The sequence below is a fragment of the Vombatus ursinus genome, unplaced genomic scaffold, assembly GCF_900497805.2.
Source record: "Vombatus ursinus unplaced genomic scaffold, bare-nosed wombat genome assembly UNPS02005286.1, whole genome shotgun sequence".
In the NCBI taxonomy this organism is placed as follows: domain Eukaryota; kingdom Metazoa; phylum Chordata; class Mammalia; order Diprotodontia; family Vombatidae; genus Vombatus; species Vombatus ursinus.
In genome coordinates this window covers 15,489,308-15,517,144 of record NW_020945064.1, presented here as the reverse complement: position 1 = coordinate 15,517,144, position 27,837 = coordinate 15,489,308, and the positions used below count along the sequence as shown (strand labels likewise).

Sequence of the window (27,837 nt, the reverse complement as noted above, 5' to 3'; positions counted from 1 at the left end):
TGATGACTTTTTTATGGAACTAACCAGTCAGGTCAAAAAAAAACCAAAGTGAATCTGGGGCAGAGTACCTTGATTAGACATAAGATGAAAATAAGAACTGTCACTTTGAACGTTAGAGATGATTTTCCTTCTTTATCTTTCTGACTCTTGTTTCCTGTTTCAGCTCACAGCAGAGGAGGAATGACTGTGAACAATCTCATGCTGTGTTACCAGGGCAAAGTGATCCTGGCTCCTATGGTTCGAGTAGGGACTCTGCCTATGCGTCTTTTGGCCCTGGATTATGGAGCTGACATAGTCTACTGTGAGGTAAGAAGGCCTCAGAGCTTCCTCGAGTGGCCTTCCTGCGGTGGGTTCTCCCTAGTGTAGGGGAAGATTCACTGACGCCCCAGAACTCGCTTTTCAGAGATGTACTGGAGCCCCACGGAAGGAAGAAATGTGTGTTTAATATGTGGGCGTGCACGCACATGTGTCTCCTGAATGGAGAGTTTTGGCTGAGGAGATCTCAGCGTTGAAAGCCCAGCATTAATGGATGCCAAGTAGTCTTGGGCCTCTGGACTGGTCTGTTTCAGGTTCAGCTCCAGAAAAGGAGGTTGGCCTGGGAATCCAGGTCTGTTTTAGATCTGCCCTGGGGGCAGGGACACATAGATATGTTCTGGAATGGCCTTGGGTACCTGGGATCTACTCTAGAACAGACCTGGGTCTCAGACTAGAATATAGAAGTGGACTGAATGCAAACTAACTAAAGTTTTGGGGTCATCTGGAGATAAAAGGATTTGGGGTGGAATTGGGCCAGGTGTCAGTTGCTTAACCTCACTTGGCCTCAGTTTCTTCTTCTGTAAAATGAGGAGGTTCAACTAGATAATCTCTAAGGTTCATCTCTAAATTCTGCGATTTAGACCATAAGAGCATATATGTACATTAATTTGAACACACAAATATCAGAAACGTCCAGTTTGCTTCCTTGACTCTTGTTTCTTCTTCTTTGTGATTTTGTTGTGCTCCTCGCTCATTCATTCATTTTTCCATAGTCACGCTCATTGTGCATCTTCTAGTGCTGCTTTTTTCACGCTGGACTCCTTCATCTGTTTGCCCTCATTTGGTCCAAATCATTCCTTCATTAATGTCATAGGCACTTAGGAGACAAAAATGAAAGGCAAAATGAAACAGCCCATACTCTTGAGGAGCTTACATTTTGGCAAGGAGAAACAACATGCACATAGAATATTCAATACAGAATCTATGCCAAGCAGTTTGCTAAATAGAAATACGTGAGGATGATTGAGGGTAAACTCCCAGAGGACATGGGCATGAATAGGATCAACAGTTGCTGATAGAGAGCTGATCAGTGAGGACTAATGCAGCAGTAAGGACCCAGCCGAGATAGGATACCTACATTTGCAGTAGGCTCAGTTACGCGGTGGTGTGACTTCTTCCATCCACATATTACACGTGGAGAAGTGGAGAAAAGCTGGTGGTTGGAGTGATCCTGGGTGGGGTTTTGGAAATGGATGAATGTAGATAAGACCAGGAGTTAAGGAACTCAACCTGGAAGGATGATGGCATAAAGTTGAATGGGCTACTCTGAGGCCTAGATTTTGAAGGGAGAAGCTGGAGGCCAGAGCAGTAATTAATTAGGGCCTGGGAAAGCATGGAGGAGTGGGTTGGAGGTTGATGTGAGATCAGAGGATGGGTTTAGCATGGGTGATGCACAGGGAGGCATGGGGAGGCTAAGAGGTTCTAGTCAGAGGACTGTCAGAATTATGGGTGTTGGGGGTGGAGTGCTTGTGGGTAGTGAAGAAATCAAGGGCAAGACCAGTCCCTTGCGTGACTGAGGTAGAATGAAGATGTGGATCATGGAAGCTAAAGCATTGGGAGGGTCATCAAAATGTAAGTGGAAGTCCCAGAGTATAAGGGTGGGGGTGGGGAGAAGAGGAAGATCGTATTTCTTTACATTTCCTGTTTGTCATTTTTTGTGACACCATAATATTCCATTACATTCATACAATACAATTTGTACCACTGTTCCCAGATTATTCAACGCATGGGTTGTTACCAGCTTTTACTTATGCTTCTAAAAATTGTTAAGATTGTATTCTGTGCTCTCAAACCCTAGCTGCTCCCGTGCAAGTTAGCCAGGAGGACAAAGCTGAGTACTTTGTTTTCAGTTGTACGGTTCTCCATACGTCAGGAGAGGAGTGTGGGGGTATATGAATATATGTGCGTATCTACATATGTGCAAGCATATACACATCTAGACATGTGTACATGCATGTGTGTATATATACACGTGTATATACCTCTAGACCTGTGTACGTGTATGTAGGCATAGGAGAGAATTGTGGGGTGTATATGTATATGTGCACATATACATATGTGTGCGTATGTATGTGCATACATGTATAGAGGATTGTGGATGTGTATGTATATGTGCACATGTGAGTATACACACATACATATGTGTATAGAGAATGTATATGTGTTAAGACAGTTTGGCACAAGGGATAGAAAGGTAACTTCAGAGTCAGCAAGGCCTAGGTTCAGGCCTCACCTCTGTCAAATTGACTGCGTAGCCCTGGGAAAGTCAATTATTTCTCAGTGGCCCAGACTACTCTTTAGAACTGTAAGTTGCAGAACAGATGCCTGAATGCATTGGTAGGAGGCTTTTACTCACTGGTAGCCCCTCATGCCACTGAAGTCCCTTTCCAAAAAAACAGTGTCAATAAATGCTTGACACCTTTTCAGAAGCTATGAGAAGACTTTGCTTATTATTATAATTGTATTAACTAATATAAATTCAGCTAGTCTAGTATTATACTAGAAAGGCTAAGTGGGTCAATTGACACAAAGATTCACTTTGAAATAAAAAAATTTCATCCTGTTATTTGTATTTTCTTTGCCTCATGGATTAAGAAAAAATGTACTGTTTTGATTGACACAGGTTGTCATAGAATACCTTCATACATAGGAATACCTTCAAGGTATTCTTAAATTCCAGTCCTTCTGGTGTTAATGCACAGGACAATAAGCAATGTTTTAGTTCATTTGTCTCAGCTGACACTTTCCTAATGTTTGGAGCATTTCCGCTTGAGCATCAAAGTTAGAAAATTTATAAGAGTGAAAGGTCAAGAAGAAGGGGAAACACTGTATGGTAGTCCCTGTTGAATAGGGACATGCTATAGAAGAATCATTTCTAGTGTTGTTGGTAACAAAGGATATTTTTGAAAGCATTATTCTAATGTTAATTTTTTTTTCAGGATGTTTTTTCCATTTTTAAAAATTGTGTTCTAGTATAAATGTCAATTCTGTTTTTTTCATGCTATTCACCAGTCACTTTTTGGGGGTTTGATGGTGTCTTCAATTGTTTGTGGATTTATTTATAAAAAAAAAACCAAAAAACAAAAAACCCCACAGTTTTTTAAGTTACAAGCTAGAGACTTCAACATGGCAGAGTGAATAGGAGCAGAATCGCCCAGCTTTCTTGTGTAACTACTCTGGCAATTATGAATAAGAAGAGCACCAGGCTGAGTAATGCCCAAGTAATCTGAGGAGAAACTGTAGTTAGTGCATTTTTTCCAACCCAGGTCTCTATAAGGAGATAGCCAGAAGCTTGCAAGCATTTCACTAGAGAAAGGGTTCAGCCAGGAAAGGTGGGTCCAAAAACACAGAGCTTGAGTGCTGTACAGGGCCAAGGGCAAGCTAGGGAATCTCGGAGCTGTGCTGCTCTGACCTCAGACTGGTGATGGTGAGCCTTCTGGGCCTGGACTGAGAAAACAGCACTTCATCTGCGCTGTGGGTTGTGCTACACCAGAGCAGCCCCCTGGCCTGAGCCGCCCCTGAGGTCTTGGAAGACCATATCGCTTAGTACGAGGAAGAAGCAGTGGCAGGATCCCAAATGTGACGTATCAGGATCACAGTAGGCCCTGTCGTTGCTTCCAGTGCGCAAAACCTGGTCCTGACACAAAGATAGATTCAGGTATTAAGACTGGAAACATAAGTACTCACAGGAAAATCCCAGTGATCCAGGCATGCCCAGGACACAGACTCAGAAGCGAGGCAAGAGCGCCTTGCTTCATCTCTAAGCATTTACATTCTAATGGTGGGAGACGTAACAAGTACCTCTCATAACTCTAAGGTCTTCAAAGGCAGTAGAGGGAGAAAATAAGACAGAGGCCTGAGAGGAATTTTTCTAGATTTTGATGATTTTTTAAGAAAGAAAAGGGAAGGAAAAAATGAAGTTGAGGAGGAAGGATGAAGGAGGTTACTTACTATCTCACATGACTGAAGTGCGTGAGAAGACTATGCAAACATGGTGAAAGGGTTGGGAGAAGAAGTAGGCTATTACATGGACCTCCCTTTCGTTTCAACCAGACAAAGGAGGGTTGAAAATATAACTCCATGTACTCACACATACGCATAAAGACTTTGGGGTAGGATTATATCAAACCCGATAGGGAAGCAGGTGGGAACAGGGGGAAGGGAGATGGGAATAAGGGGAAGAGTAGATTTATGGAGAGGTTAGGCATTAGCAAAATAAACTCCAACTTCAGAGAATAGATCCAAAAGGGAAGAATAAAAGGAAACAGGAAAAAGTAAGAACATGATCAGGGGCAGGGTGAGGGAAAGAGAAAAAGAGGAGAGGAATAGAAGCTCATTGCATCAAATATAGATCACTGGTGTTAATCACACTCCCTTTTCTTTGTGGAGGAGAAACCAAGAGAGGAAGGGGATGGGGAAGAGAAGAGATGAGGGGAAAAAGTGTAAGAGCATAGGGTGGAAGGAAATGCACAATTAACAATCATAACTGTGATGGGATGAACTCGCCCATTAAATGGGGAATTCACAACAAATGAGCAAGAAAAAAGGAAATTATTTGAAACTGCCTTGTCCAGTTATGCCAACAAAACTCACAAATGGAATGGCAGTGTCAGAGGAGAGAAGTGGATGGATATGTAAGAGAAGTGATGAGAAGTTAGAAACTTCAAGACTTGGCAGCTGATTAGACATGGGGGTGAAGGAGAGTGAGGAGTTGAGGTCAATGCTGGGAGCTAAGGTGGCTGGAGAATGAGGAGTTGAGCGTAATGCCGAGATTATGAACTGGGAAAATGGACGGTTTCTTTGACCGAAATAGCAAAATTCGGAAGAGGGGAGAGTTTGGGAGGGGGAGGGAAGTTAGAGTTTGATTTTGGACATGTTGAGTGTGAGATTTCTCCAGGATACGCAGTTGGAAATGGCCAGTACTCAATTGGTGATGTGAGCCTGAAAAGACTGGAGCTGGATACATAGATAGATCTGGGAGTCATCTTCCTGGAGGTGATGATTAAACCCATGGTAAAGGACAAATTTACCAAAGAAAGGCACATAGAGGGCTTAACACAGTTAAGGGGTGTGATATGGACGATGAGCCAGCAAAGGAAGGGTCTTGAGTTAAACAGCCTCACTTGTCTTCATCTAGGGATTCAGGGAAGGGTGGGTATGGGAGGATTGAAGAGGAAGGAGAAGGTTTGGAATACTTTCTTTTGGGGAGTGAGATAGGGAATCAATTAAGGAGAAATAAAATGACTGCCTTCTTGTAGTGAGAGCCCAAATGAAGTTGAATCACGTAAATTTGTAATGTACCTTGTCAGTACAATTGTGAAGGTTATTCCAGCTGCATGAGCTGCTCATGAGTAGGAGCTCAGAATAAAATAAAAATTAAAGTTATGGGCCTTGAATTTTTAGAACAGTCCCAGAATCTACTTTCTCTTCAATGGGCAGAGCCTGATTTTTTCTAGTTTGACCATTAAGACGATTGAGTAGAATGAAGTGAATGAACACCCAGTTTGAAGTCGGAAGAACCAGCTCAGTTCAAGACCAGTCTCTGCCACTTCAGTCCATCATTTATTAAACTGTAACTGCACTTTCTCTTCAGGTATTCACACTTCCCCTGTCTTATCCCTCCAGGCCATCCAGAGTAATCTTTCTTCCCACAGGATTAGTTATGTCATTCCTCTGCCTGGCATTCAAGGCCCCCTGTCGTCCCCGTTCCCCCCCCCCCAGTTTGCCACTCTGCCTTTAAAAACTTCATCTCCTTGTTTTCCTTCACTCTCTCTGTGCCAGCCAAGCTAGACCTCTCCAGCCTCTGAATGTGGATGTCGTTCTTATGTGCATTTATTCAAAATGTTCTTCCTCCCACCTGCAAAATTTCTGTCCGTTCTTTAAAGGCTGACTTAGTTGCTGACTCTCCCAGAAACCCTTCTGCCATTTTCTCCTTGATAACAACCTGTGCCCTCAGGCCTATTTCTTTGTACATTTTAGTTATCTGTATGTTTCTAGTGCCCACCATAGTGTTCTATAGGCTGGAGGTGCTCAATATTTGATGTTCTGTATTATAAGCTTACTATATGCAAGATGCTAAATGACTCTGGGCAAATCCATTAGTCTCCCAGAATCTCTGTGTTCTTATCTGTTAAGTGGAGGATAATAATATTTGCCCTCACCACTTTAAAAGGTTGTGTTTGGATCAAATGAGGAAATATTTGTGAAAGCACTCTTTAATTATAAAGCTTCTGGTATTCATTTTTATCATTTATTTTATTGGCTATGGACTATTTATTTTTATTATCCCAGGTTACCCACCTTCTTCAGGCTTAGCTTGAGTCTGTACCTTTAGTTATAGGACGTGATTAACTTTGACTTTTAAAAACACATACTTCTAATCTGGAAAGGTTACGGTAGTTTAGAAACATAGCAAATTGGGCAGCCGTCAGGGGATACCCTGGACTGTAACTCATCTTGCCTAAAGTACAAAGTGCAGTTATTCCATTCAGAGAAGAAAGATGCTAACTGACCTGTCGGCATTTTTATTTGCATTATGTGACCTGGTCTTTCCCCTCTGTGGCTATTAAAGGGACATGCTGCCCTCTAGTGGAAGCAGCCTGCATGGAACGCGCGGCTTCGTCAGACCTGGAGTAACCCATCAAAGATGGTAGGGTTTCAAGCTGGAAGGGAGCTTAGAGGTCATCTCCCTAAATCTGCAGAAGAAGAAGGCCTGGGAAAGGGAAGTGATTTTTCTGGGTCAGGTGGTGGCGCCAGGATTTGAACCTGTGATCTCTGACTCCAGTGCTAAGGCTGTTTCTACAGCTTCTTCTTGACCAGATCAGCTTTTTGTTACCTTGGAGCTTATTAAAGGCACTCTTCATGTCTGTTTCTCCATCTCTAATACAGGGATAATAATATTGGCCCCACAAGGCTGTTATGAGGGTCAGGGAGATCATTTGGTCTAGAAAGCACTTTGTATGAATTATACCTTTTATCTTCTTACCTTCATCCTCCTCTTCCTCTGGCCAAAGTCCTGTGGCTGATCAGTCAGTGGCTGAGCCAGCATTCTTCCCTGGGCTGCCTGGCTCCAAGGGCCAATGTTCTTCTCCTTCCTGCACTACCCCCCCCACCCCCAGCTCCCCCTTACCTGATGCTGCCTGTGCTTTAAACATACGGTCAAATAGAGCAGATGCAGCGCACAGTCACCACTGGTCTTCACGCAGGCTGTTAGCCAGAATTGCCTGCAAGAATTCTGCAGGACTGTCCTTGGATTCATTGCTCCCATTACTTTTCACTAATGAGGATGGGAATCAGCTTCCATCTCCAAGCCTTACTTTGTTGGGCACAGGAGCAGGAGAGGAGGTGGTGGTCCCAACACTCGGTTGTTTGCTGACTCAGCTTCATGGTCTCCTACTGCCTGGTTTCACTGATTAAAAAAAAAAGATGTTTTACTATGGTAATACAAGAAACAGAAAACATCAATAAAAATTATTTTAGAAGAAAGATATTTCAGATTGTCAAAAATGTTGGGATGATTGTTGGATGTCAGCCAGTAATTCAGTTCAACACACCGTGATCTGGCATCTCCTGCATACCAGACACTCCGGCAAGTGATAAAGGTACAAAGGGGAAATGTGCCTAGGTTCTGAATCCAAGGGGCTCACAGTGTGTTGGGGGGATACACCATGTCTACAGAGAATTCAGTGTGACAAGGCTAAAGGATTCCAGACAAAATACTGGAGTAAAGGTTGAGAAGGGAAGGAAGACACTTTTTGCTGAAGTGATTAAAGAAAGCTTCATGAAGGACATAGCAACTGAGTTCTGAGCTGCGCAGGAATAGTAGGACTTTAAGGGGTGGAGGGATGTGTGTGTGTGTGTTGGGGGTGGGGGGGGATTGCATACTCAACATGAGGAAATGGCCTGCTTAAACAAGGTAAGAGTTTGAGATCCAGTATAAACAGAACACAGAGGGCATGTAACAAAGGTGATGTGAAATGAGACTGCTTGATTGGAGCCAGATTTTGGAGGCCTCTACTTACCAGGCTAAGGAGTTTGTATTTTATCCCCTCAATAGTAGGGAGCCTTAGAAGGTGTGGGAGCAGGGAAGTGACAGGATTCACAAAGATGAATGCAATTAATTTTGCTGCCTGGACTCTTCTCTTGATTTGGGATTTTTGTGACTTATTACCCCACCTTGAATCTGGTGAGTAGTGGGCACACAGTGTTTTCCAGAACAAAGGTTTAGATGACCAGGAGAAAGAGAGAAGGGGTTATTCAAACTTGCTTGGGACTCCTTTGTGAACATATGGCATTCTTTTTAATTTTATAGTACATTGTTTATGCTCAAAAGCGGGTGAAGAAAAAACTGAGATATTCACTAAAGCACGTACAACAAAGCAGGCAGCAGCTCAGACGGCGTGTTTCTGAACAAAACGTGGTGATGAACAAACATCAGCTGTAGCTCGAGAGGCCTGTCTGCTAGTCAGAAGGGAAGACGCTGTGCGGTTCCTCATTGGCTGGATCAGAAACACTCAATTCACTACCCGTACCTGGGAACCCTGGATTTGGGCCACCCAGGTTTTTCCCTAGATTGAGGGTTGCTAAATTAGGCCATCCCATTTTTAGGTTTCTTGGAACCTTGGAGTAGGAAGAGGCCTCAGAGGTCACCTAGCCCATCCGCTGAGAAGCATGAATCTCTGTGGCAACATCCCCAAAGAGGGACGACCTTCAGGCTTGAGGAGGAGTTCGCTGCCCTTTCCTCCCCTCAAACAGTCCATACCACTTCTGGATGACTCGGATTATTAAATTCTTCCTTATTGAGCAAAACATCCTTTTCCTCGTAGTTTCCACCTTGTAGTTGGTCCTCATTCCTCCCTCTGGGACGAAGTGGAGTCATCCCTCTTCCCCATGTCTGCCGTCCAGATGGCTGAAGGGCGCCCAGGAGCCCACCACCTTTTCTTCTCTAGGAGGAACATCTGCAGTTCCCTCAGACGACTCTGAGAGGGTGCGGTCACCCTTCTGTGGCTGTCCATGACCGACTGTGAATGTCATTTCTAAAGTGTGGCATCTAGGACTGAGCACACGACATCAGTTGGGCTCTGATGGTTGCTGAGTATTTAGGAGAGGATTCAGGGCCTTGATGCTGTCAACTCTCTGAGTATCCAATTTTCAAGTATTGTCATAGGCAGAGGCACTGCTCTGAGAATACTGGGGAGGTCCCATTGAGTCAGAGAGCTCCGCCTGCCCAAGGACTCATGTAACACGCTTTCATTTCTTGACAGGAGCTGATTGACATTAAGATGCTTCAGTGCAAGAGAGTTGTCAATGGTAAGCACAGGACTCCTCTCCAGCTCTTCTTTGGGGTGTTTTCTATTTCATATTAAATTAGTGCTGGCCGGTTTTAAATAGACTTCCATTCTTTCATGTCATTTGGGAATGATGTTAAGGAGCTGGTGGTGCAGGGCCTAGAGTCAGGAAAGCCTAAGCTCAAATGCAGCCTCAGGCACTTAACAGCTGTGTGAACCTGGGCAAGTCACTTAACCTTTTGGCCTTCAGTTTCTCATCTGTCAGATGGGGATAATAATAGCACCTGCCTCCCAGGTTTGTTGTGAGGATCAGTTGAGATAATTGTAAATGCTTAGCACAGTGCCTGGCACATAGTAGGTGCTATATAAATGTTTCTTCCTTGATAAAAGCCTGCTTCTTTGTGGGAATGGCCAGCAGGCTGCTATTGTGTTTATGAACATGAGACATATAGGCTTTTTCATTTTGTCTCTATATTCTAAATTTCTATAAAAGCAATCAGATTTCTTAAGATGTTGATAAATATGAAAAGTACTGGGAACTTTTTTCATCTGTAGATATTTTAGGAAATACTGTTTCATGACTAAAATATGGATGAATTTTATATGGAATTGTCTGTTAAGAATGGTCTGCTCATAGCTTATTGGCAAAGTTAATTATCCAGTTTGAGGTTTCTGCCTTGATTAGCATCGTGGATTCAGCCTTGTGGAATTCATGGAAATCTAAACTTTATTCCATTTAAATCTATGCCTCATTTAAAGAAAATCCAGCATACAAAAATATGAATTTATGAAATAGATAAATAGGAGTGATTATGTCATAAAATAACCCATCGTAGATTTTCATTATTAACTTTCTGTTCGTTAAAATTTTATTTATATGAACTTTTTAAGAGAGGCACATTTATGTTAATAGTTCTAATCAAGGCAAAACACCTGTACTTAAACAAAGAAGCTTCTCAGTAGAAGACTAATCAAAGGGAGATGACATTCATCACATTTTTTGAAAACCTGCCATGACGTGGTACATGTGGGAGATGTGATGATGAATCACACAGTCTCTCTCTCACTCTCTCAGAAGCTAGAGCTCCATTTCTTTTTTTAACTTTTTTTTATTTTTTGGCTTTTTTTGGCTAGGCAATGGGGTTAAGTGACTTGCCTAGGGTCACTTAGCTAGTAGGTGTCTGAAGTCAGATTTGAACTCAGGTCCTCCTGACTCCAAGGTTGGAGCTCTATCCACTTTGCCACCTAGCTGTCCTAGAACTCCATTTCTAATTGTTCTTGTTTGTTATTGACTTTTGCCAGAACTGCCTGTATCTGTGATATTTACTTACTGATAGGAGTTAGGCTGGAAAGGATGGGCAAGAATTCAACAGGCAAAGAGGAAGGGAGGACATTCACAGCACAGAAAACAGTGTAAATAAAGCTTGTCAAAGCCCTAGAGGGTAGACTCCACGGGGTGGGATGGTGTGAAATCCAGTTCAGAAAGTCAAGATCATACCAGATCATGAAGAGCTACAGAGAATTAGGTAGAGGGGAGGCCACAACTAGGGGAATTAGAAAAGGCCTAGTATAGGTCGTAGTATTACCTGAGCTAAGCCCTGAGGGAAGCTGGGTATTCTAAGAGGCAGAGGTGAGAAGGGAGTGCATTCCAGGTATGAATCAGTGACTTTATTGAGCACCTTCACTGGGCAGAGGAATACAGTTACAAAAGTTGATCTTAAAGAGCTTACTTCATCAATCAATCAACATTTATTAAGTGTCTACTATGTACCAGGCACTGTGCTAATTAAGCACTGGGGATACAAAAAAGGCAAAAGACAGTTCCTGCCTGCAAGGAGCTCCCAATCTAATACAAATATGTACAAAAGAGTTACGTATATAAACCGGAAATAAGTAGGAAAGAGAGCCTTTCAGGCCTAGGGGACAGCCAGAGAAAATGCCTGGAGCCAAGAGATGGAAGGTCTTGTTTGGGAGATAACAAGGGGGCCGGTGTCACTGAATTGAAGAGGGTGTCTTGGGGAGTGAAGTTTAAGAAGATTGGAAAGGTAGCAGGGGCCAGGGAGTGAAGGGCTTTGAATCCCAAGCAGAGGGTTTTGATTTTGACCTTGGAGCTTACCTAAGGGAAACAGCCCATGACAGTCTATTTATCAATGAATCAATACAGGATATACGCAGAATAAATACAAAGAAATAGGATGAGTGGAGCAGTACTAACTACTTAGGGAAGAAAGGCCTCTCAAAGGAGGTAATACCTGAGCGGAGCCTTGGGGAGATCCAGAGAGTAAGGAGTAAGGTGGAAGAGCACTTCTGGTAGGAGGGAAAGCCTGTGCCAGGTGGATTCAGTTCAATTAATAAGCAATTTATGCCACAGAACCAGAGTCTGAAGGAGTGACAAATGGGAGGAAACCACAACTAATGGCATTTAAACTGTCCATGGAGTTGAAGGGACTGAAGTTGTTAAAATTTTAACATATTATAGGAACAGAGAAGGAAACTAACTTCTAGACAAAAGAAGAAAAGTTTTCCAGAGACATTCAGCTTTTCTTTTTTTTTTTTTGGTCCAGATTTCTTACCTCTAATTATGGAAGAATGCCAGAATCAACAGTCCAAAAAACAAAGCTGATGGAAATAAATCCTTAAGGCCATTGGTTTAAGTACATGTGATTCTTGGGCAATGACTTGGACTTAAAACCACTGGGGTCAGTTTTTTATTCTTCTAAGGAATCATCCTAAGATGTCCTTCAGGCATGTACAGTGATTGATCTTCCTCAGGATGACTCTGGATCATCAGAAACGGTTAACTCATAGTGGTAATGATTAACAGGAATAGGAGGATCAGGGGATTCCCTGCGTGGTCATTCCCTCCACTTAGGTTCAGCATTGTCTGTGCTTAGTGTATAAGCCCCAGGGTTGTGCCTGAGGCAGATTTACAGCTGATGGGCACCTTTTCCAGCCCCTTCGTTTTACAGAGGAGGAAGCCGAGTCTCTGAGAATTGAATCGAATCCTCCTGTGTGCCAGGCACCATTCTAAGTGCTAGACTTACCCAACATCTTACAAGCAGTAAGTAGCAAAGCCACAGTTCCAGCTCAGGCCCTCTGACTCTAAATCCAAGATGCTTTCCAGACCCCCCCCCCACCACCACCACCACACACACTCACACGGTCTCTACCTCCCCAGAGACACGTTGCTAGTAAGTGCCACAGATCTCTTCTGTCATGTTACCTCTAAGAGAATTATGATGATGATAACACTACTATTGCTAATTGTTATTATTGCTGTTGGGGTAAGGTTCAGTTATCAATCAATCAATCAATAAACATTTATTAAGCTTCTATTATATGCCAGGCACTGTGCTAGGCATTGGGGATGACAAAAAGAGGCAAAAGACGATTCCTTCCCTCAAGGACCTCACAATCTAATGGGGGAGACAACAAACAAATTAATATATACAAACAAACTAAATACAATAAATAAGAAATAATTAGCAGAGGGAAGTCACTAGAATTATGAGGAGTTGAGAAGGGCTTCTTGTAGAAGGTAAACTTTTGGCTGGGGTTTAAAGGAAGCCGGGAAGGTCAGTAGTCAGAGCGGAGGAGGAAGAGTGTTCCAGGCCTAGGGGATAGCCAGAGAAAATGCCTGGAGCTGAGAGATGGAGTGTTTTGTTCATGGAACAGCCCAGAGCCTGGCATCACTAGATCTATCACTAGTAGATTTGAGAATCACCGTCATAGTAATTAAATCCATGGAAGCTGATGAGATCACCAGATGAAGCAGTACAGAAGGAGAAGAGAAAAGCACCCAGCACAGAACCCTGTGGGGATAACTCTGTGGAGGGCATGAACTGGGAGAGGATCTAGCAAAGGAGACAGGGAAGGAATGGACAGAGGGGAAGGAGAATAACCAGGAGAGAGTAATGTCCTGAAAACCAGAGTGTCAAGGAGGAGAGGTGATCAAGAAGGTCAAAGGCCGGTACATGGGTAGGAGTGAAGGTGGCAGATGGCAGGAGTGACCCAATGGCTAGGCATTCAAGTGTAGAGGGTAGAATTGAATCAGTTCACCAAGGGATCAAGATGGAGAAAAAAGGGGAGAGTGGCTAGTGTAAGGGAAATGGCCTGGGAGAGGATTGAGGGGTGTAGGGATTGGAGGTCACAGTGTGAACATTGAGTAAGGTTATCTGGAAAATTCTCTTACGTAGACAATCCAATTACACGTGGTTCTGGGTCATTGAGATGTTTCTGTACTTGAAAGTTGTGCCTTCTACCTGTCTGTATAAAATCTGAGAGGCAGTTATAGGTCCATATAAAATAATGTTTTTCCATAATAGCATTGAATTGTAGATACAGAAGAGACCTTAAAGGTGGTCTAGTCCCCCTTCCTCCTTAAACAGGTGAGAAACCAGCTGCACGATCACTGGCTTAAGCAACCGCTCTCTTCCTGTCCCAAGGATCCTTCTGCTTCATTTGATCAGAATAGCCAACGGGAGGATAGTGTCAATAAGTAAACATTTTTAAGAGCCTACTGTGTCCTGGGTGTTGTGCTGATTGTTCTTCCCCTTTGATTGCATTCCTTTCTGGTTTTTTCCTCTTTCCACACAGAGGTGCTGGATACCATTGACTTTGTAGCCCCCAACGAGAGAGTCGTTTTCCGTACCTGTGATAGGGAGCGGAACAAGGTCGTCTTTCAGATGGTGAGAGTCTAAAGGCCCTGCCTTGCTCCACTTGGCCCCGCTCCTTCTCCCGCTTCACTCCCTTCTGTCTTTCCTGTGGTGCTCTTGCTGACGCACATTCTGAACATCACCTCTGTTATTTCTAAAGTTTGCTTCCTTAGTCAGTACACTGCCCATATGCAAAGCACATTGCAGACTCTAGAGTGCTGTATAAATGCTATGTTGTTATCATCGTCATCATCATCATCATCAATTATGTGATGACCCTGTTCTGGCCTCTAAGAGCTGAGTTTTTCTCAGGATTATAAACATGTATTACAGTACACTTTATTTGAGCCAAGAAATAGTCTGGTGTATTTTTCTGTTTGAGAATTTAATTTTTGTAAACTTAAAAGGAATAATCCAGCTGTTTAGCTTGAATTATTTATCTTTATTCCCCAGTACTCTTCATTACTCCCTTCCAGGTCTTCATATCAGTATCTTCTATAACTGCTTCTTGGGGCCAGAATTAGTTTTTTCCAGAAATTAATACTCAGATTTTTCCCTTGACTTTTGAAAGATGGATTTTGGGGGAGAGAATTTCTTCTCATGTCTCTACCTCTGGGAGGCAGTGTGGTGCAAGAAACGTTCCCGGGACTCAGAAGACCGGGGGTCACCGCAGTTTGGCCGCTTCCTCCCTACGTGACCTTGGGCACGTTACTGAATCTCTCTGGGGCTCAGCTTCCTCATGCATGAAAGGAAAGATTGGGTGCTGGCTGGGGCTAGATGATCTTTAAGGCCCCCTCCAGTTGTGAGTTTATAATCCTCCCCTTTATTCTCTGATTTGAACATTTCTTGGTGTCTTTTCAAAAGTAGATCCTAAATGCCCTTCTAGCCTTAAAAAGCGTCAGCATCAGCTCGATCCCCTGGTTTTCAAATGTTCTCATCCCTTAAACATTAGTCTTTATACAGCAGCTAATGAATCTGGTGATAATATCCTTTAAAGAGAGAACAGTAGCTAGATTCCTATCTCTCTATGCTTCGTGTGTCTATACGCTTGCCAGGCTTGTTATTAATGTCTTGTTTTGTGTCCCAGGGATCTGCAGATGCTGAGCGAGCCCTTGCTGTAGCCAAGCTTATGTAAGTTCTGCCTGAAGTTTATCATGAGTTTTTCCTTTGCCTTTCTGACAGGCCACTGGAGCTGTGGTTCCTTACCTTAATGTGCATTGGTAATGGTAGTGCTTGATCAGCATCTCAGACTTTGCTCCAGCAGCACTCACTCAGAGTGGGCCATGTACTTTCTGATGGGGGCTGCCTTGGTCCCTCTAATGAACTTTAAAGACAAGGCCAGGCACATGGAAATCCCTGTGACTGAGGTGTACCTACAAAGACCAGAAGAGGATAAGCCGCCTTATGAGTTGCATGGGGCCAACTTTTCAAACATATTTCTTCCAAGATACCAATTAGTCACAAGTATAGCAACATCCACTGAGGCTGTTTGTAAACAAATGTGAGACTTGTGGATCCCTTCCTAAGTCAGGCCAGATTTACTCAAACAACTCCTTTTTCTGAACATGTGGCGCATCTGCTGTTTATATCCAGGACACTGGATAGGAGAGCCTGCTTTCTTCTGCCTTTGTGTCATGGAAAGACTACTAGCTCCAGCACTTAATAGCTGTGTGACCACAGACAAGTCAGTTACCTTTTCAGAGCCTCAGTTTCCCTCTCTACGTAATGCAATTAATCATCCTTGGCACCACCTAACTCACAGGGCTGTTGTGGGGAAAGCTCTCTATGAGTTTGAGCTGTTAGTGTTATTACATGTGCTCTAGGACAGGCCTCCTCCAGGCTTCATTGTGGGGTGGAGGTAACTCTGAGCCTGTCAGAAGAGTGTAAGCCTCTGTAGCCTGAAAGGCTTTACCTTTGGGCTCCCAGAAGGCAGAGTTTGTGTGACTGATCCTCAGGCTAAGCAGCTGCCTTTGGTTCTGAGGGGCTCCTCACCATTAGGGGCATGCACTAAGTTCCTAAAGAAGTTGTGATTTGCCTTGGTGGGGGCCTGCCTGCACCAGAGAAATCATGGATCTTTAAAATGTTGGCATCGTCACACATTGAAAAGAAGGTAGATAATCCCCACTTCATTGAGGACAGCAGAAAGGGCATGTGCCTATCATTAAGGTGGTGGTGTGTGTGCACATGCTGTGCTCCGACAAGCAGCAGCTCCAGGTCAGAACGGCCTTCAGTGACCCGTGCAGAACAGAACCTCTTGCAGGCCGTGTTTGGTGAGCTCCTGTGATTGTGCACTTGAGGTCCTGGGGCATGTGTTGGCTTTGCAGAGGCCCCACCTGAGTGGGGAGTGCTGCGTCTCTCTGTGGCGAGGTAGTCTGGGCTTCCTTCTCTAGCTGTGTCTTTGAGAGCTGTGATCAGACACCACGGTTCTATGATCAGTAAAGTTCCAAAGGCTTCCTCGGCTCCCTTACCGCCAAGTGAAGTTGTTGTGTGTATCCCCAAGCGATGTGTTGGGCTCGGAGGATCATCTGCCAGCCATGTGTGCATGGTGGAGCAAAAGATCTCTGGGCCCCCCTGTGCTTGGATGGGCCTGTGATACCAGCTTGTGAACTCCTCTCACTAGCACAGGTCACAGCCCTCCACATCTTCCTACCCATCCTTGCAGAAGTCCTCCACGGAGGATCCCCCTAGCATGCTGGATGCCTCCTTAGGGTTCTTTTATTTTCTTGGGGGTACCAGTATAGCTCTCAGACTGGCCCTCTGTTGCCTCTAATCATTATTACATGATTAGCCTACCTGCCCCCCCTTGCCTTTTCTTACTTATGATTTCTTCCTTCTTTGAGTTAAATATTTATTCCTTTTGTTCCTTTTTTCTTTTCCTAGAGAGAATGATGTAGCTGGTGTTGACATTAACATGGGTTGTCCAAAAGAATACTCCACTAAGGTAAACTGTTTCCTTTTGCTTTAGATATGCAGAGTGAAATATATATGTGTAATTGTTATACATTAAATAAAATCCTTACGCTTACTTTCTTTATTGAAGTTCATGGGTTCAGTCATCATTTAATCTGGTTTTGTCTTTGAATAGATAGTCCAAATGTGACAGCCTGACTGACTGAAGTGTCCGGGTTCGACAAAATATGTTGTTCTGTAGCCCCAACTCCATAGGGGTAGGAAGATTTGCTTTCGATTTACTTCAGCAAATGTTTGTTGCCTTCTGGACTGTACAGACCTTTAAGTATTTCATTTGGTCCAAGAAGCTGTATAGCTACCCAATGGGACATGAGGCAAAGGACATATGAAAAATGGAGGGCCTTTTGTGTCACTTTTTACGTCTTAGTAGTCGCTGCTAGGACCTAGAAGTCTTACCTGACCAGTGCAAACTTGAGTACTTGGGCTCCATCTGATTTGTCTTCTAGGAACTTCCTATTAATTGTGTAGCACAGAGGTCGACAAACTTCATACAACCTAATGGCCAAATCCAGCCTGTCCCCTATTTTTGCACAGCCCAGAAACCGAGAACACTTTTTACATTTTAAAATGCAACATAATATTTTTTCTATATACAGCTCACAAACTGTACTAAAACAAGAGCCAGGCTGCATGTGGTCCTCAGGCCGTGGTTTGTTGACCCCTGGTGTAGCAGCACCGTGGAAGGGATGTTGGACTTGGAGTCTGGACATCCTGCCTCAGACAGTCACTAAGCCTCAGTGTCTTCTGCTGGTTGTGACTCTCAGTTGAGATAATGTACGTGCAGCTTGAAAGTGCTCTCTCTGTCAGTATTAGCTGTCACTGTTAGGTAAAGAGTAAGGTTCCTTCTGAGAACTGTCAGGAACATCTTCCAGCTCTTCATACTTGACACCTGTCGCCAAGCTAGAGTCTCAAGTCTCAGCTGCAGCTGCATCCAGCATGGCAAGCTGAGCTTGAGTGAGCGAGTCTTTACAAGTTTAATTATCCCTCTGATATTTAACCTGTCTTCCTCAAACATGAAATTAAACAGTCATTATTTAAAATAAACCTCTTGAATGTGTCCCACGGGCATTCATTAATACTTGGCACACATGTTAAAATAATTACTGCTCAAATTCTCTCCTGTCAGCCCCCCACACTGCTGTTATACGGCAGCATGCTAGGTGAGTCATTGGTTTTCACACTGGTTTAGATGCTTTATGGGGCTAATGGCCTCCATTAGTTAAAGCTTGAATTGGATTTGATGTCATAGGTTGAGGAAGAGAGGGAGAGAGCTCATAAAACCTTAGATTTAGGATGTTTGAGGTAAGTAAGAGTGAAACAACTGGATACAGCTGACAAGTTGAAATCTGTCCGGGCCTTCCATTTGTTTTGGTTTTGAATGCTGTTCCTTACTGACTATGGGATTGATGCACACTGCCTCCCAAGCCCCCCTGTCTTTATCCCTAAGATGACTGTGGCTTTTCTTCCATATGTGGAGAAGTTACTAATGAAGAGTAGTGCCACCCCTGATGATAGCTTGAGTCCCTCAGAGGTAGGTCCTTTGCAAGAGTAAAGGCTAATACTGAGAGCTGATAGGTGTATTAGTTGTAATAGGTCTTTTCCCATGTGCTTTTTCTTAAGGGAGGAATGGGAGCAGCACTTTTGTCTGACCCTGACAAAATTGAGAAGGTGAGTAAATAATTCACACTTCCCTAGACTAGACTTTAACATATTTCTATTAACCTCATTTAGATTCCAGAAATTATGTAAAAGCAAATTCATAACCTACCTTTTATTCCCAACTTGGACAAGATACCAAGCAAGGTCCTAACCCTTCCCCACTATATCTTTCCCTGTGCGCACTGGTCAAGTTAGGTGAATTTCTGAGGTTTTCTGCTTACGTTCACTGCTAGGCTGGACATTTATTACTATTCTTAGGGAGTTCAGACCTCACATAAGTCTGAGATAGACCCACAGAGCTTTCACACTGCTAGTAGACAATAATGATAACATCTCATGGAGGGGCACTGCAGTGCAACAGATAGACCCATCTTCCAGCCCTGCCTCAGTGACCAGGATGCATCACTCAACCTCTTAATGCCCTAGGTAGCTCTGGGAGACATTAAGCCACAAGTCAGGTATTAATAACAACAATTAGCATTTATCTGGCACTTTAAGGTTTGCAAAATGCCTTTCAGACATCTCATTTTATCCTCACAACTCTGTGAGGTAGGTGCCATTATTTTCCCCATTTTACAGATGAGGAAACTGAGTCTCACAGCTAGTCAGTGTCTGAGGTCTGATTTGAACTCAGATCTTCTAACCCCAAGCCCCAGTGCTCTACCCCCTGCATCACCTAGCTGCCTCGAAGCAAAAGAATTAAAATAGTAAGTGACCCAAAGAACAATGGAAAGGTAGATGATGGAATAGTTAGGTGGCACAGTGGGTAGAGCACAGGAAGATCTGAGTTCAAATTTGACCTCAGACACTAGCAGTGTAAGCCTGGGCAAGTCACTTAAACTTTCTCAACCTCATTTTCCTCATTTGTAAGATGAGGATAATAATAGCACCTACCTCACAGGGTAGTTGTCAGGATCAAATGAGATGATACTTGTAAAGAGCTTTGAAAACCTTAAAGTGTTACATAAATGCTAATGATGATGATGATGACGATGACATTGGGTATAAATTGGACACAGCACATTACCAACACTGACTTGAGCATAAGAATAGTACATGAGACATCAGAGACATGTATCAGCAGAAGAGGTGAGACAAGCCAGAGCAGAGGGGTGACAGGTGGACAGTCCACATGCTGAACTGTGATTCACGAACAAGGGAATGCCTCCTGTGCTTTGGCTTGGGGTCCTTGGGGCCCTAGACCAAAATAGACCAGGACAGCAGGCCTGGGTGGGCTGCAACCTGAACTGAGGAGATGATGGAGATATCAGATGGAGATACGATAGAATGTCAGCCTTTTGGGTCAAGAGCCAGCTCTACAAGCAGGCAGGCGAGGGAGCTTAGTGGTTCCTGAAGACGGCCAGTCAGAGCTTATTCCAGTAAGCTAAAGCAGTAGAATAGGGAAATTTGAAGGGCTGACTGCATATGAAAACCTTCTGCCCCTCTCTATGAAAGGCACTGATGCGATGGTTCCATTGCAGGATAGAGGGCAATGCCTGCAGTGACATCATTAGGACTGGTTGAACCTTCCTCTCCAATGCTAAGTGCATTGTCTCGGTCTCTTTAAGTCCACCATGAAACAGAATTACAAAATGTAGACGAAACTCAATTAGGAAAATGGACCTTCTAAGGAATTAACATGACTTATTCTTGGCTGAGAAGTAGTTAAGACCCAGGTTTTGTTGGAGGAGAGAGGAGAGAATTTATAGTATGATGTAATCTTGTAGAAAGAAGGCTAGACCTGATGCCAGCTCAGAATTAGCTTTGTGACCCTGGAAAAGTCAGTTCACTTCTGAGCCACAGCTCACGCATCTGTAAAACGGGGCCAGTAGCTCTCACACTGTTTACTTCATGGGTAGTTGTGAAGACAGTGCTCTTGAAATTCGAAGACGTTATAGAAATGTGATGAGCACCTCCCTGTTCTGTGCCCCTGAGTAGCCCATAGTCCAAAGGGCCTGATGGAGAAGCTGAGAGGTTAGCAAGGCATGTTCTCTAAAACTCCTCGGGGCCTTCATCTGCGGCTTTTACATTCTTGAAAAGGTGGTTCAGTTACCACATGAAGCTCTTTCTGAAGTTTACAAAACATGACAGTGCCTTTACCCATACCCGATGAGTAAGAGGGAGCATTATCGGCAGGTCCGTTTAGTTGGATAGGTTTTAAGCTCGGTTGCCATTTTACCACTACTTGTATCAGAGAGTTAGAGTGGGAAGGGTGTTTCAGGGTCATATGGTGCATCCTTTTCCTTCATTTTACAGTGGAAGGGACTGAGGTCCAACAGGTCACCTTGGGAGCAAATAACCAGAGCCACCATTTTAACCCATACCTTCTGACCACTATCACACACATGCACTCACACACACCATGTCTATGGTATGGGGATATGTAGGTCATGTTATTACATCTTAAGAATTTATATAACAACTTACTGTTTTTAATTAAGGAATAAACATATGATAAAGTTACTGTCCCAAATGCTTCTGTTTCTCCCCCTCTCTGTAGATTCTGAGCACCCTTGTTAAAGGGATTTGCAAACCAGTGACCTGCAAGATTCGGATCCTGCCATCGGTAAACACAGTTCATTTCATTCAAAAGAGCTTGTCAATTTCTAATGAAGTTGGGAGGAGGAAGGAGGCACAGAATGAGATGGTTAGATGGGAAGCTCCTTGAGGGCAGGGACTGTCTTTCACCTCTTTTTTGTAGCACAGTGCCTGGCACATAGTAGGTGCTTAATACATGTTTGTTGATTTCGATTGGGGAGGGCAGATAGAGAAGAGCTGAGATCCCTTTGTGAGTTAGGTGACAGTGATTCAGTCCCCATAAAAATTGAGTAACATGTCCCTCCTTGGTCATTTTCCTCAGCTTGAGGACACATTGAATCTTGTAAAGCGGATAGAGAGGACTGGGGTTGCAGCCATTGCGGTCCATGGAAGGTAAGTAAATTTGATGGGAAAGGAGCATTTCTAAGAGAATTTTTCCAGTGGCGTACTGGATCATAGATTTAGAGATCGTTCCACCCAGCCCCTCATTTTACAGATGAGAAAACCAAGACCCAGAGAGGAGAAGAAACATCCCCAAAGGGGCAGAGGTAGGACTTGAACCCAGGGCTGACTAAATCCAGCGGTCTTTTCCTTTGTACCACACTGCTCGTTATGGGAAAGGAATGGATTTTTCTCCGTTGTCAGCCAGATGAGTTTATCCATCCCTCAGCACGAAGCTCCAGCCTTAAATGCTCAGCTCTTATAGCCAGCTCTGTTTAGGAAGAAAATGGGGCAGTAACCCCATGGAAAGGAGCTTAGCATTCTCTTGACATTTTTCTGGGATTGCAGTCTCATGGTCACCTCTTTACCATTATGGGCAATTCTGCTACATCATTTTTATTTGACCTTCTCGGGGAGGTGATTCCTGGGCACAGACCCCATCTGCGGTCACATGAGCAGTGAAGCACATAAGACCCTAAAAGCTCCTCCTATGAGTGGTCCCCTTAGGGTCCCAAAATTTTAAGATGGTCCAAATTTAATAAAATTCCCTAACGAGAGAAGGAAACCAGGGACTGGCATTACTCTTAAGATGAATTTTACAGAAGGTCTTCACTTGTCACACCATCATACAAAATGTTCTCTGCATTGTCCTTGCCCTTGTCCACTGTGGGGCTGTGAGCTTTGGTTACTGAATGGTGATGCAGCCCAGTGATGCCTTTAGGACCTGCTGAGGTGGACAAGGCCGTTGGCCCAAATTCGTTGTTCCCAGGTGGCCTTTCTTTTGTCTTTTCCCTCTGTAGTCACTAGCCACTGTCACTTACCAATGGTCTGAGTGTCTGCTTTAAGCGTCCCTTCCAACCAGTGCCCCTTGGGTTATTACCAGTCAATTGTCTTCCCAAAGCTAATATAAGATTGTTGTTTTCCAAGGAAAACCAAGTATCCAGTCTTGTTCAGTCTTTGAACCTAGTTTCACTCACTATTCTAGTTCCATATGCCCTACCCTGAGGACCCCACGGTGGTGTCACTGCTTTCCTGGGGAGTGCAGCTACGTGGGCTTTAGCACTGCTCCCCAATGTGCTGGTTTCTGAGTTCCCAACAGTCTTCTGGATGGCAGAGGTGGTTAGTAGACTGAGGGTGAGATTAGTGGGGTATTAAAAAGGGTCATAAACACCAATGGCCTCTCTTGGAGATTTTATTCTCCTTAGAGGAAGGTGGAAGAGCCCCTCTCCTGCTCTCCAGCAGCTCTAAGTTCTGGTGCATTGGTCCAGCCACTGGTGGATGATACAGCCCTGCTCTTGCTTCACAATTAAAGGGCTCCAAAGCCCAGAGGACAAGTCCTGTGAAGAATGGGGCAGGCTACCTTCCAAGCTGCGTGCCTCCTGGAATGTGATCGGTAACTGACACAAAATGTCACCATTGTGTCAGAGGGTAAATCATTTACATGTAGTCTTGAAACATCTGAGAAACTTTTATCTTCTTATTGTCATTTTAACTGATAAGTATAAATAACTGCGAGTAACCTGGATCATAATCAGCTGTAAGGGATGGTAAGTAAAAGGCTGTTTTATTTAACTTATGGTGAACTGAGCAAATGATGTGGGGATATCAGAGAATGTCTGAGAATGTTGTATCTGTAATTGAGCCCGAGTCTTGACAAGTGGCCAGAAGCATTTCATATTCACTTGGAGTACTTGTCTATGGAGAGGTTTCCTGGAACACACTAAGGTATTGACGATTCATGTCAATCTCAAAGGTACAAGAGCTGAGGTAACATAGTATCCAACAGCATTGTAAGCAACCTATGGGCAGAATAAGGCTGTAGCTGGTCTGTTGGGTGGAATCTCCTGATGTTAGGACGATCACCTCGGGTTCTCCATTGCATGCATCCTGGTTGGCTCAAGCAAGCTGTAATGAGAACTGACATTGGCTGAGCACAGGGAAGTGTGTGAAGCACTTTGGTTATCTCACTTGAACCTCCCAGGAACCTTGCAAGATTGACACTGTGGGTCTTCTCCTCGCTGTGTAAATGAGGAATTGAGCCTGCTTACATGTGGTTATGTAGCTTGCTTTCTTCTTTCAAAGGCAAAATTTGAACCCAGGGCATCTTCTGCCTTTAAGTTGAACACTTTTCCCACCATAAGCCTCTGCTTCACACCAAAATTTCAGTTAGGGTCTGATTGACTCTGTCATCCAAAGACACCCCACTCAAGTCAAGGGCAGCAAGATTAGCTCTAGACTGATGAGCGCACTCAACCATGTAACACCTGAAGACCATATACAAATTGTGACTCCTTGAAGTATTGAAGCCTACACTCAAAAACTGTAACTTACTCCTTCAGAGAAACCTCTGCCTCTGCCTCCTCTGGGCTTTTCCTTCACCAGAGGCTGAGTCCAGTGTCTCTGATGGTTAATGTAGATTTTGGTAGGGGCCACAGCCAATATTTCCTGTGCTCTTGGTGGAAGGCAATTTGTGCCCAGCTGAGATGGAATGTGCCATTGACGAGCCCTGAGGCTCTCGTAGACAAGGGGCACCAGCCGTGGTCATCCTCTGTACCAGCCCCACAAACATTCTGCACCTCTTCCTCCACCCATAAGGGCCTCATCAGTTGAATTCAGTAGTCATCTCTTAGTGTCTAGTATGGTCAAGGCATTGTGCTAGGCTCTGCTCTAGGGATATAAACACAAAGTAGTCCCTGCCCTCAAAGAACTTATGTTTTACTAGGGGATACAACAGGTGCAGATACCTGCACAGATACAGTGATTTGAGGAGGGAGAAGGCATTAATAATTGGAAGATAAAGATTCAGAGGGGATATATATGAGCACACATATTGACGCATGAAGCATTCTAAACCCATGAAGAAATAATTGTTACTGATTTTTTTCCTCAGGAGAAGTTCATGATGTGGGGTGGTTAGTCTTGAATTGTTTTTCAGTCCCTGAATAACATGTTCTTCACCTTCATCCTCTGTGCTTTCCTGTACTGAGGTTGTTAGCTATTTGAATTGGAAATTCCCTCAAGGACCAGGGCCTATAAGTTTTTATTGATTTTTTTCTTAGATCCCCGAGGTGTCTCCCTTTGCCCCTTCCAGAGAACCACCCCATATAACAAATGGTATTTTTTTAAGAGAGGACAGAAAAGTCAGCACAACTGATTGATACGTTGGAAAATTCTGAAAACGTGTGTAGTGTGTAAAACCTGTGGACATCCCATCTTCCTGAAGGGGCTGGGATGGGGGCATCTTCTCATCTCTTTCCATTGGAGTCCTGCTTGATCTAGATGATTTTGTTACATTTACTTGTGATTTTTGGTGTGTTGTCCTTTCCATTTCCATTGGTTGGAGTCGCCATGTCTCTTGTTTTCTTGGGTCTTCTTACTTCACTGCATCAGTGCATAAAAATCTTTCCATACCTCTCTGTATTCATCACTGTGACAGAATTGCAGTGCTGAAAGGGACTTCCAAGACTATGTAGGGCAGTCCATCCACCTGAACCAGAATCCCTTTCTGACACCATCCTTCCCCCACCCCTCAGGGACCTTGTGCTTCTGCTTTGTGGCTGCTGACAAGGGAGATACCCCCATCTCCTGAAACAGCTCATTTGGGTGTAAATCCTATTGTTAGGAAGGGTTTTCTTACATAGATTGTAAATCTTCTGCAGTCTGCATCATTGTTCCTGGTTCTGTTGTCTGGAGCTAAGCAGAAAAAATTGAATCCCTTCTTCACAGGGTGCAATAGCCCATTAAATCCGTTAAAATAACTGTCTTGTGTTCTCTGAGTCTTCTTTTCTCCAGACTAAACACCTGGGCTCCTTTCTTCTAGCAGCATTTTTGATGGTGTGTATACCAGTCACCTCACTCTCTGGACAGTTTAGTAATGTCATCCTTGTGGCCTGACCAGAGCAGAATGCTCACATCCCTAGAGCACTTTGGAGCTTTCCTCCTGACAGTGCCAAGTGGTCCATAATGCAGGTATTGTTGTCCCTATTTCACATAGGACAAACTGAAGCTTTAAATGCTCTAAGTGGTGTCCAAGGTCATCCATCTCTTCCATGTGAGAGGTAGGACTTCAACCCGGGTCTCCTAACTCTGAAACCCAGCCCTCTGCCCTCTGCCATGTTTACCAGCCTCCTAATCATATGCTCTGGGCAGGCCCACTCAGCATCAAGTAGGCAACCAGTCATTTTGGTCACTTTTTTTGTAATAATGTGAACCTGTCCCATTGACACACAGCCTTGTGTCCCTTTGGTTGATTGGGGGGAACAGGGGAAACATGACGATTTGTTATGCAGGTAGAGTGCAGTAACTTCAGTTAAGCTGCAAAAATGACCAAGTTTTGTTTTATCGAGGGACTGTTCTTGCTATAAAATACCAATTTTTCTACCTTTTCTGTCTAAATCTAGGATTCCATTGTGGTACACAATGCTTCGTACATAATCTGTAGCATCAGTGTTTGTTGAATGAATCTGTGAAATCCTAGGAGCTATATATTCCCAAATACACAGACACAGGGTCCTTAGGATACTCCCCGAATCTAGGGTCTGCCTGCTAGTGATTGATAAAGTTGACACTAACTATCAAGTAGCACAGTAGCTATTTGTGGCAGGCTACACATTTTACAGAACATTTTCATAGCCTGATCTCAGATTCTTTCAGAACTCTCATGTGGGTGCTCTCCCGTCCTAGTGATTTATCTCTATCTCATGTGTTGGTTAGCTCTAGAGCATCCTGTTTTCTTTGCTCTTTGTTTCTGCAGCTCAGACTTGTCTGTATCAAAAGGTTGTTTGGGGGCAGGGGATCTATTAGGCAAAGAATTGATTTGCCCTCTCTACTAACTCATTTTCATCCTTGAATACATACCTTGATTAAGTGGTCCTAGTGATTCTCTAGCTGGCATGTTCCTCTCAGTGTAATTGAAGATTCTCTTTACTGACTTTGAAGGCCCTTGCAAGGTACCTCTTGAATAATTTTTATCCCTCCTAATTTCTAGGTTATTTTTCACTTGCCATGGGATATTTCCTTCCTTCCTTCTTTCCTCCCTTCCTCCTTTTCATTCTCTCTCTCTTCCTCTCTCCTTTCTTTCCTCCCTCCCTCCCTCTCTCCTTCCTTCCCTTCCTGCCTTCCTTCCTCCCCCTTTCCCTCTCTGTTTCCTTCCCTCTCTTCCTCCCTACCTTCTCTTTTTGAAAGATAACCTTTATTTTCTGTGGTAGCCCGTTTGGCTTTGCTAGGTAGCCACACAGGTCTTGGTTTTTCTCCTCTCTGCACCCCATGTTTCTGGTATTTTTCATCCTGGGCTTCCAGTCATTCCACTCAGTTCAGGAAACATTTGGTGGAGATACAATGGTGGAAAATGGCATAGTCCTGACTCTTACGTTCTGCTACGGAGAAATGACATAGAGATAAGAGTAATGCGAGGCTATGGGTTATGAAGAGAACCAGTGATAAACAGAGACATATGAATTGTTATAGGAAAATTTGAGAGGAGAGTCTTTCCTGATGAGATCAGGGATCTTTCAAATTATGTATCATTGCTTATTATCAGCTTAGTTAGGACCCCATTTATCCTTAAAGGCTGGTTTCATGCAGTGGGAATTACATTTATAAGAAATGAAAATTAAAAGCAACTTGGGAAATACATGAATGTCCTGACTAATAATCTGTAACTGGTTTTGTGTCCCATGAACCAGGAGACCCAGTATTTGGACATTGTGCCATCTGGATTCAGTCTCCATGGTTGAAAAAAATGATGGATCCAGAGTGATTCTGATGTAGCCTCAGTGGGGCTAGGTAGGGTGATCCAGGGTCCCTCTCCCCTCCAGCCCCACAGTCTGCTTGGGCATTATACAGACAATAATTCCAGGGCTTTAGTTTTTGTGGCTTCCAGTCTTTTCAGAACTAGTTCAGGTGAGTTATGTTAGTCATGTCCATCTTGTTATTCCGTCACCCACCACTAATGCGTCTTCACTCTTGCCCCA

General features: G+C 43.8%; 1 protein-coding gene across 3 annotated transcripts in view; it reads left to right on the top strand.

Moving 5' to 3' along the window:
• DUS2 (dihydrouridine synthase 2) overlaps positions 1-27,837 on the top strand; it is a 67,648-nt gene that overhangs the window by 21,139 nt on the left and 18,672 nt on the right. Inside the window, exons 1-9 of one of the 3 annotated variants that reach the window (XM_027847706.1) lie at positions 261-306; positions 9,579-9,624; positions 12,167-12,301; positions 14,199-14,290; positions 15,345-15,388; positions 17,138-17,198; positions 18,848-18,895; positions 21,387-21,452; positions 21,747-21,817. In XM_027847706.1, coding sequence (XP_027703507.1) covers positions 14,288-14,290; positions 15,345-15,388; positions 17,138-17,198; positions 18,848-18,895; positions 21,387-21,452; positions 21,747-21,817 — 293 coding nt within the window. In that variant the 5' untranslated portion in view covers positions 261-306; positions 9,579-9,624; positions 12,167-12,301; positions 14,199-14,287. Of the gene's footprint in view, positions 1-163; positions 307-9,578; positions 9,625-12,166; positions 12,302-12,345; positions 12,664-14,198; positions 14,291-15,344; positions 15,389-17,137; positions 17,199-18,847; positions 18,896-21,386; positions 21,453-21,746; positions 21,818-27,837 lie in introns of those variants that run through there. The other 2 variants (XM_027847705.1, XM_027847707.1) reach the window with 2 other exon arrangements.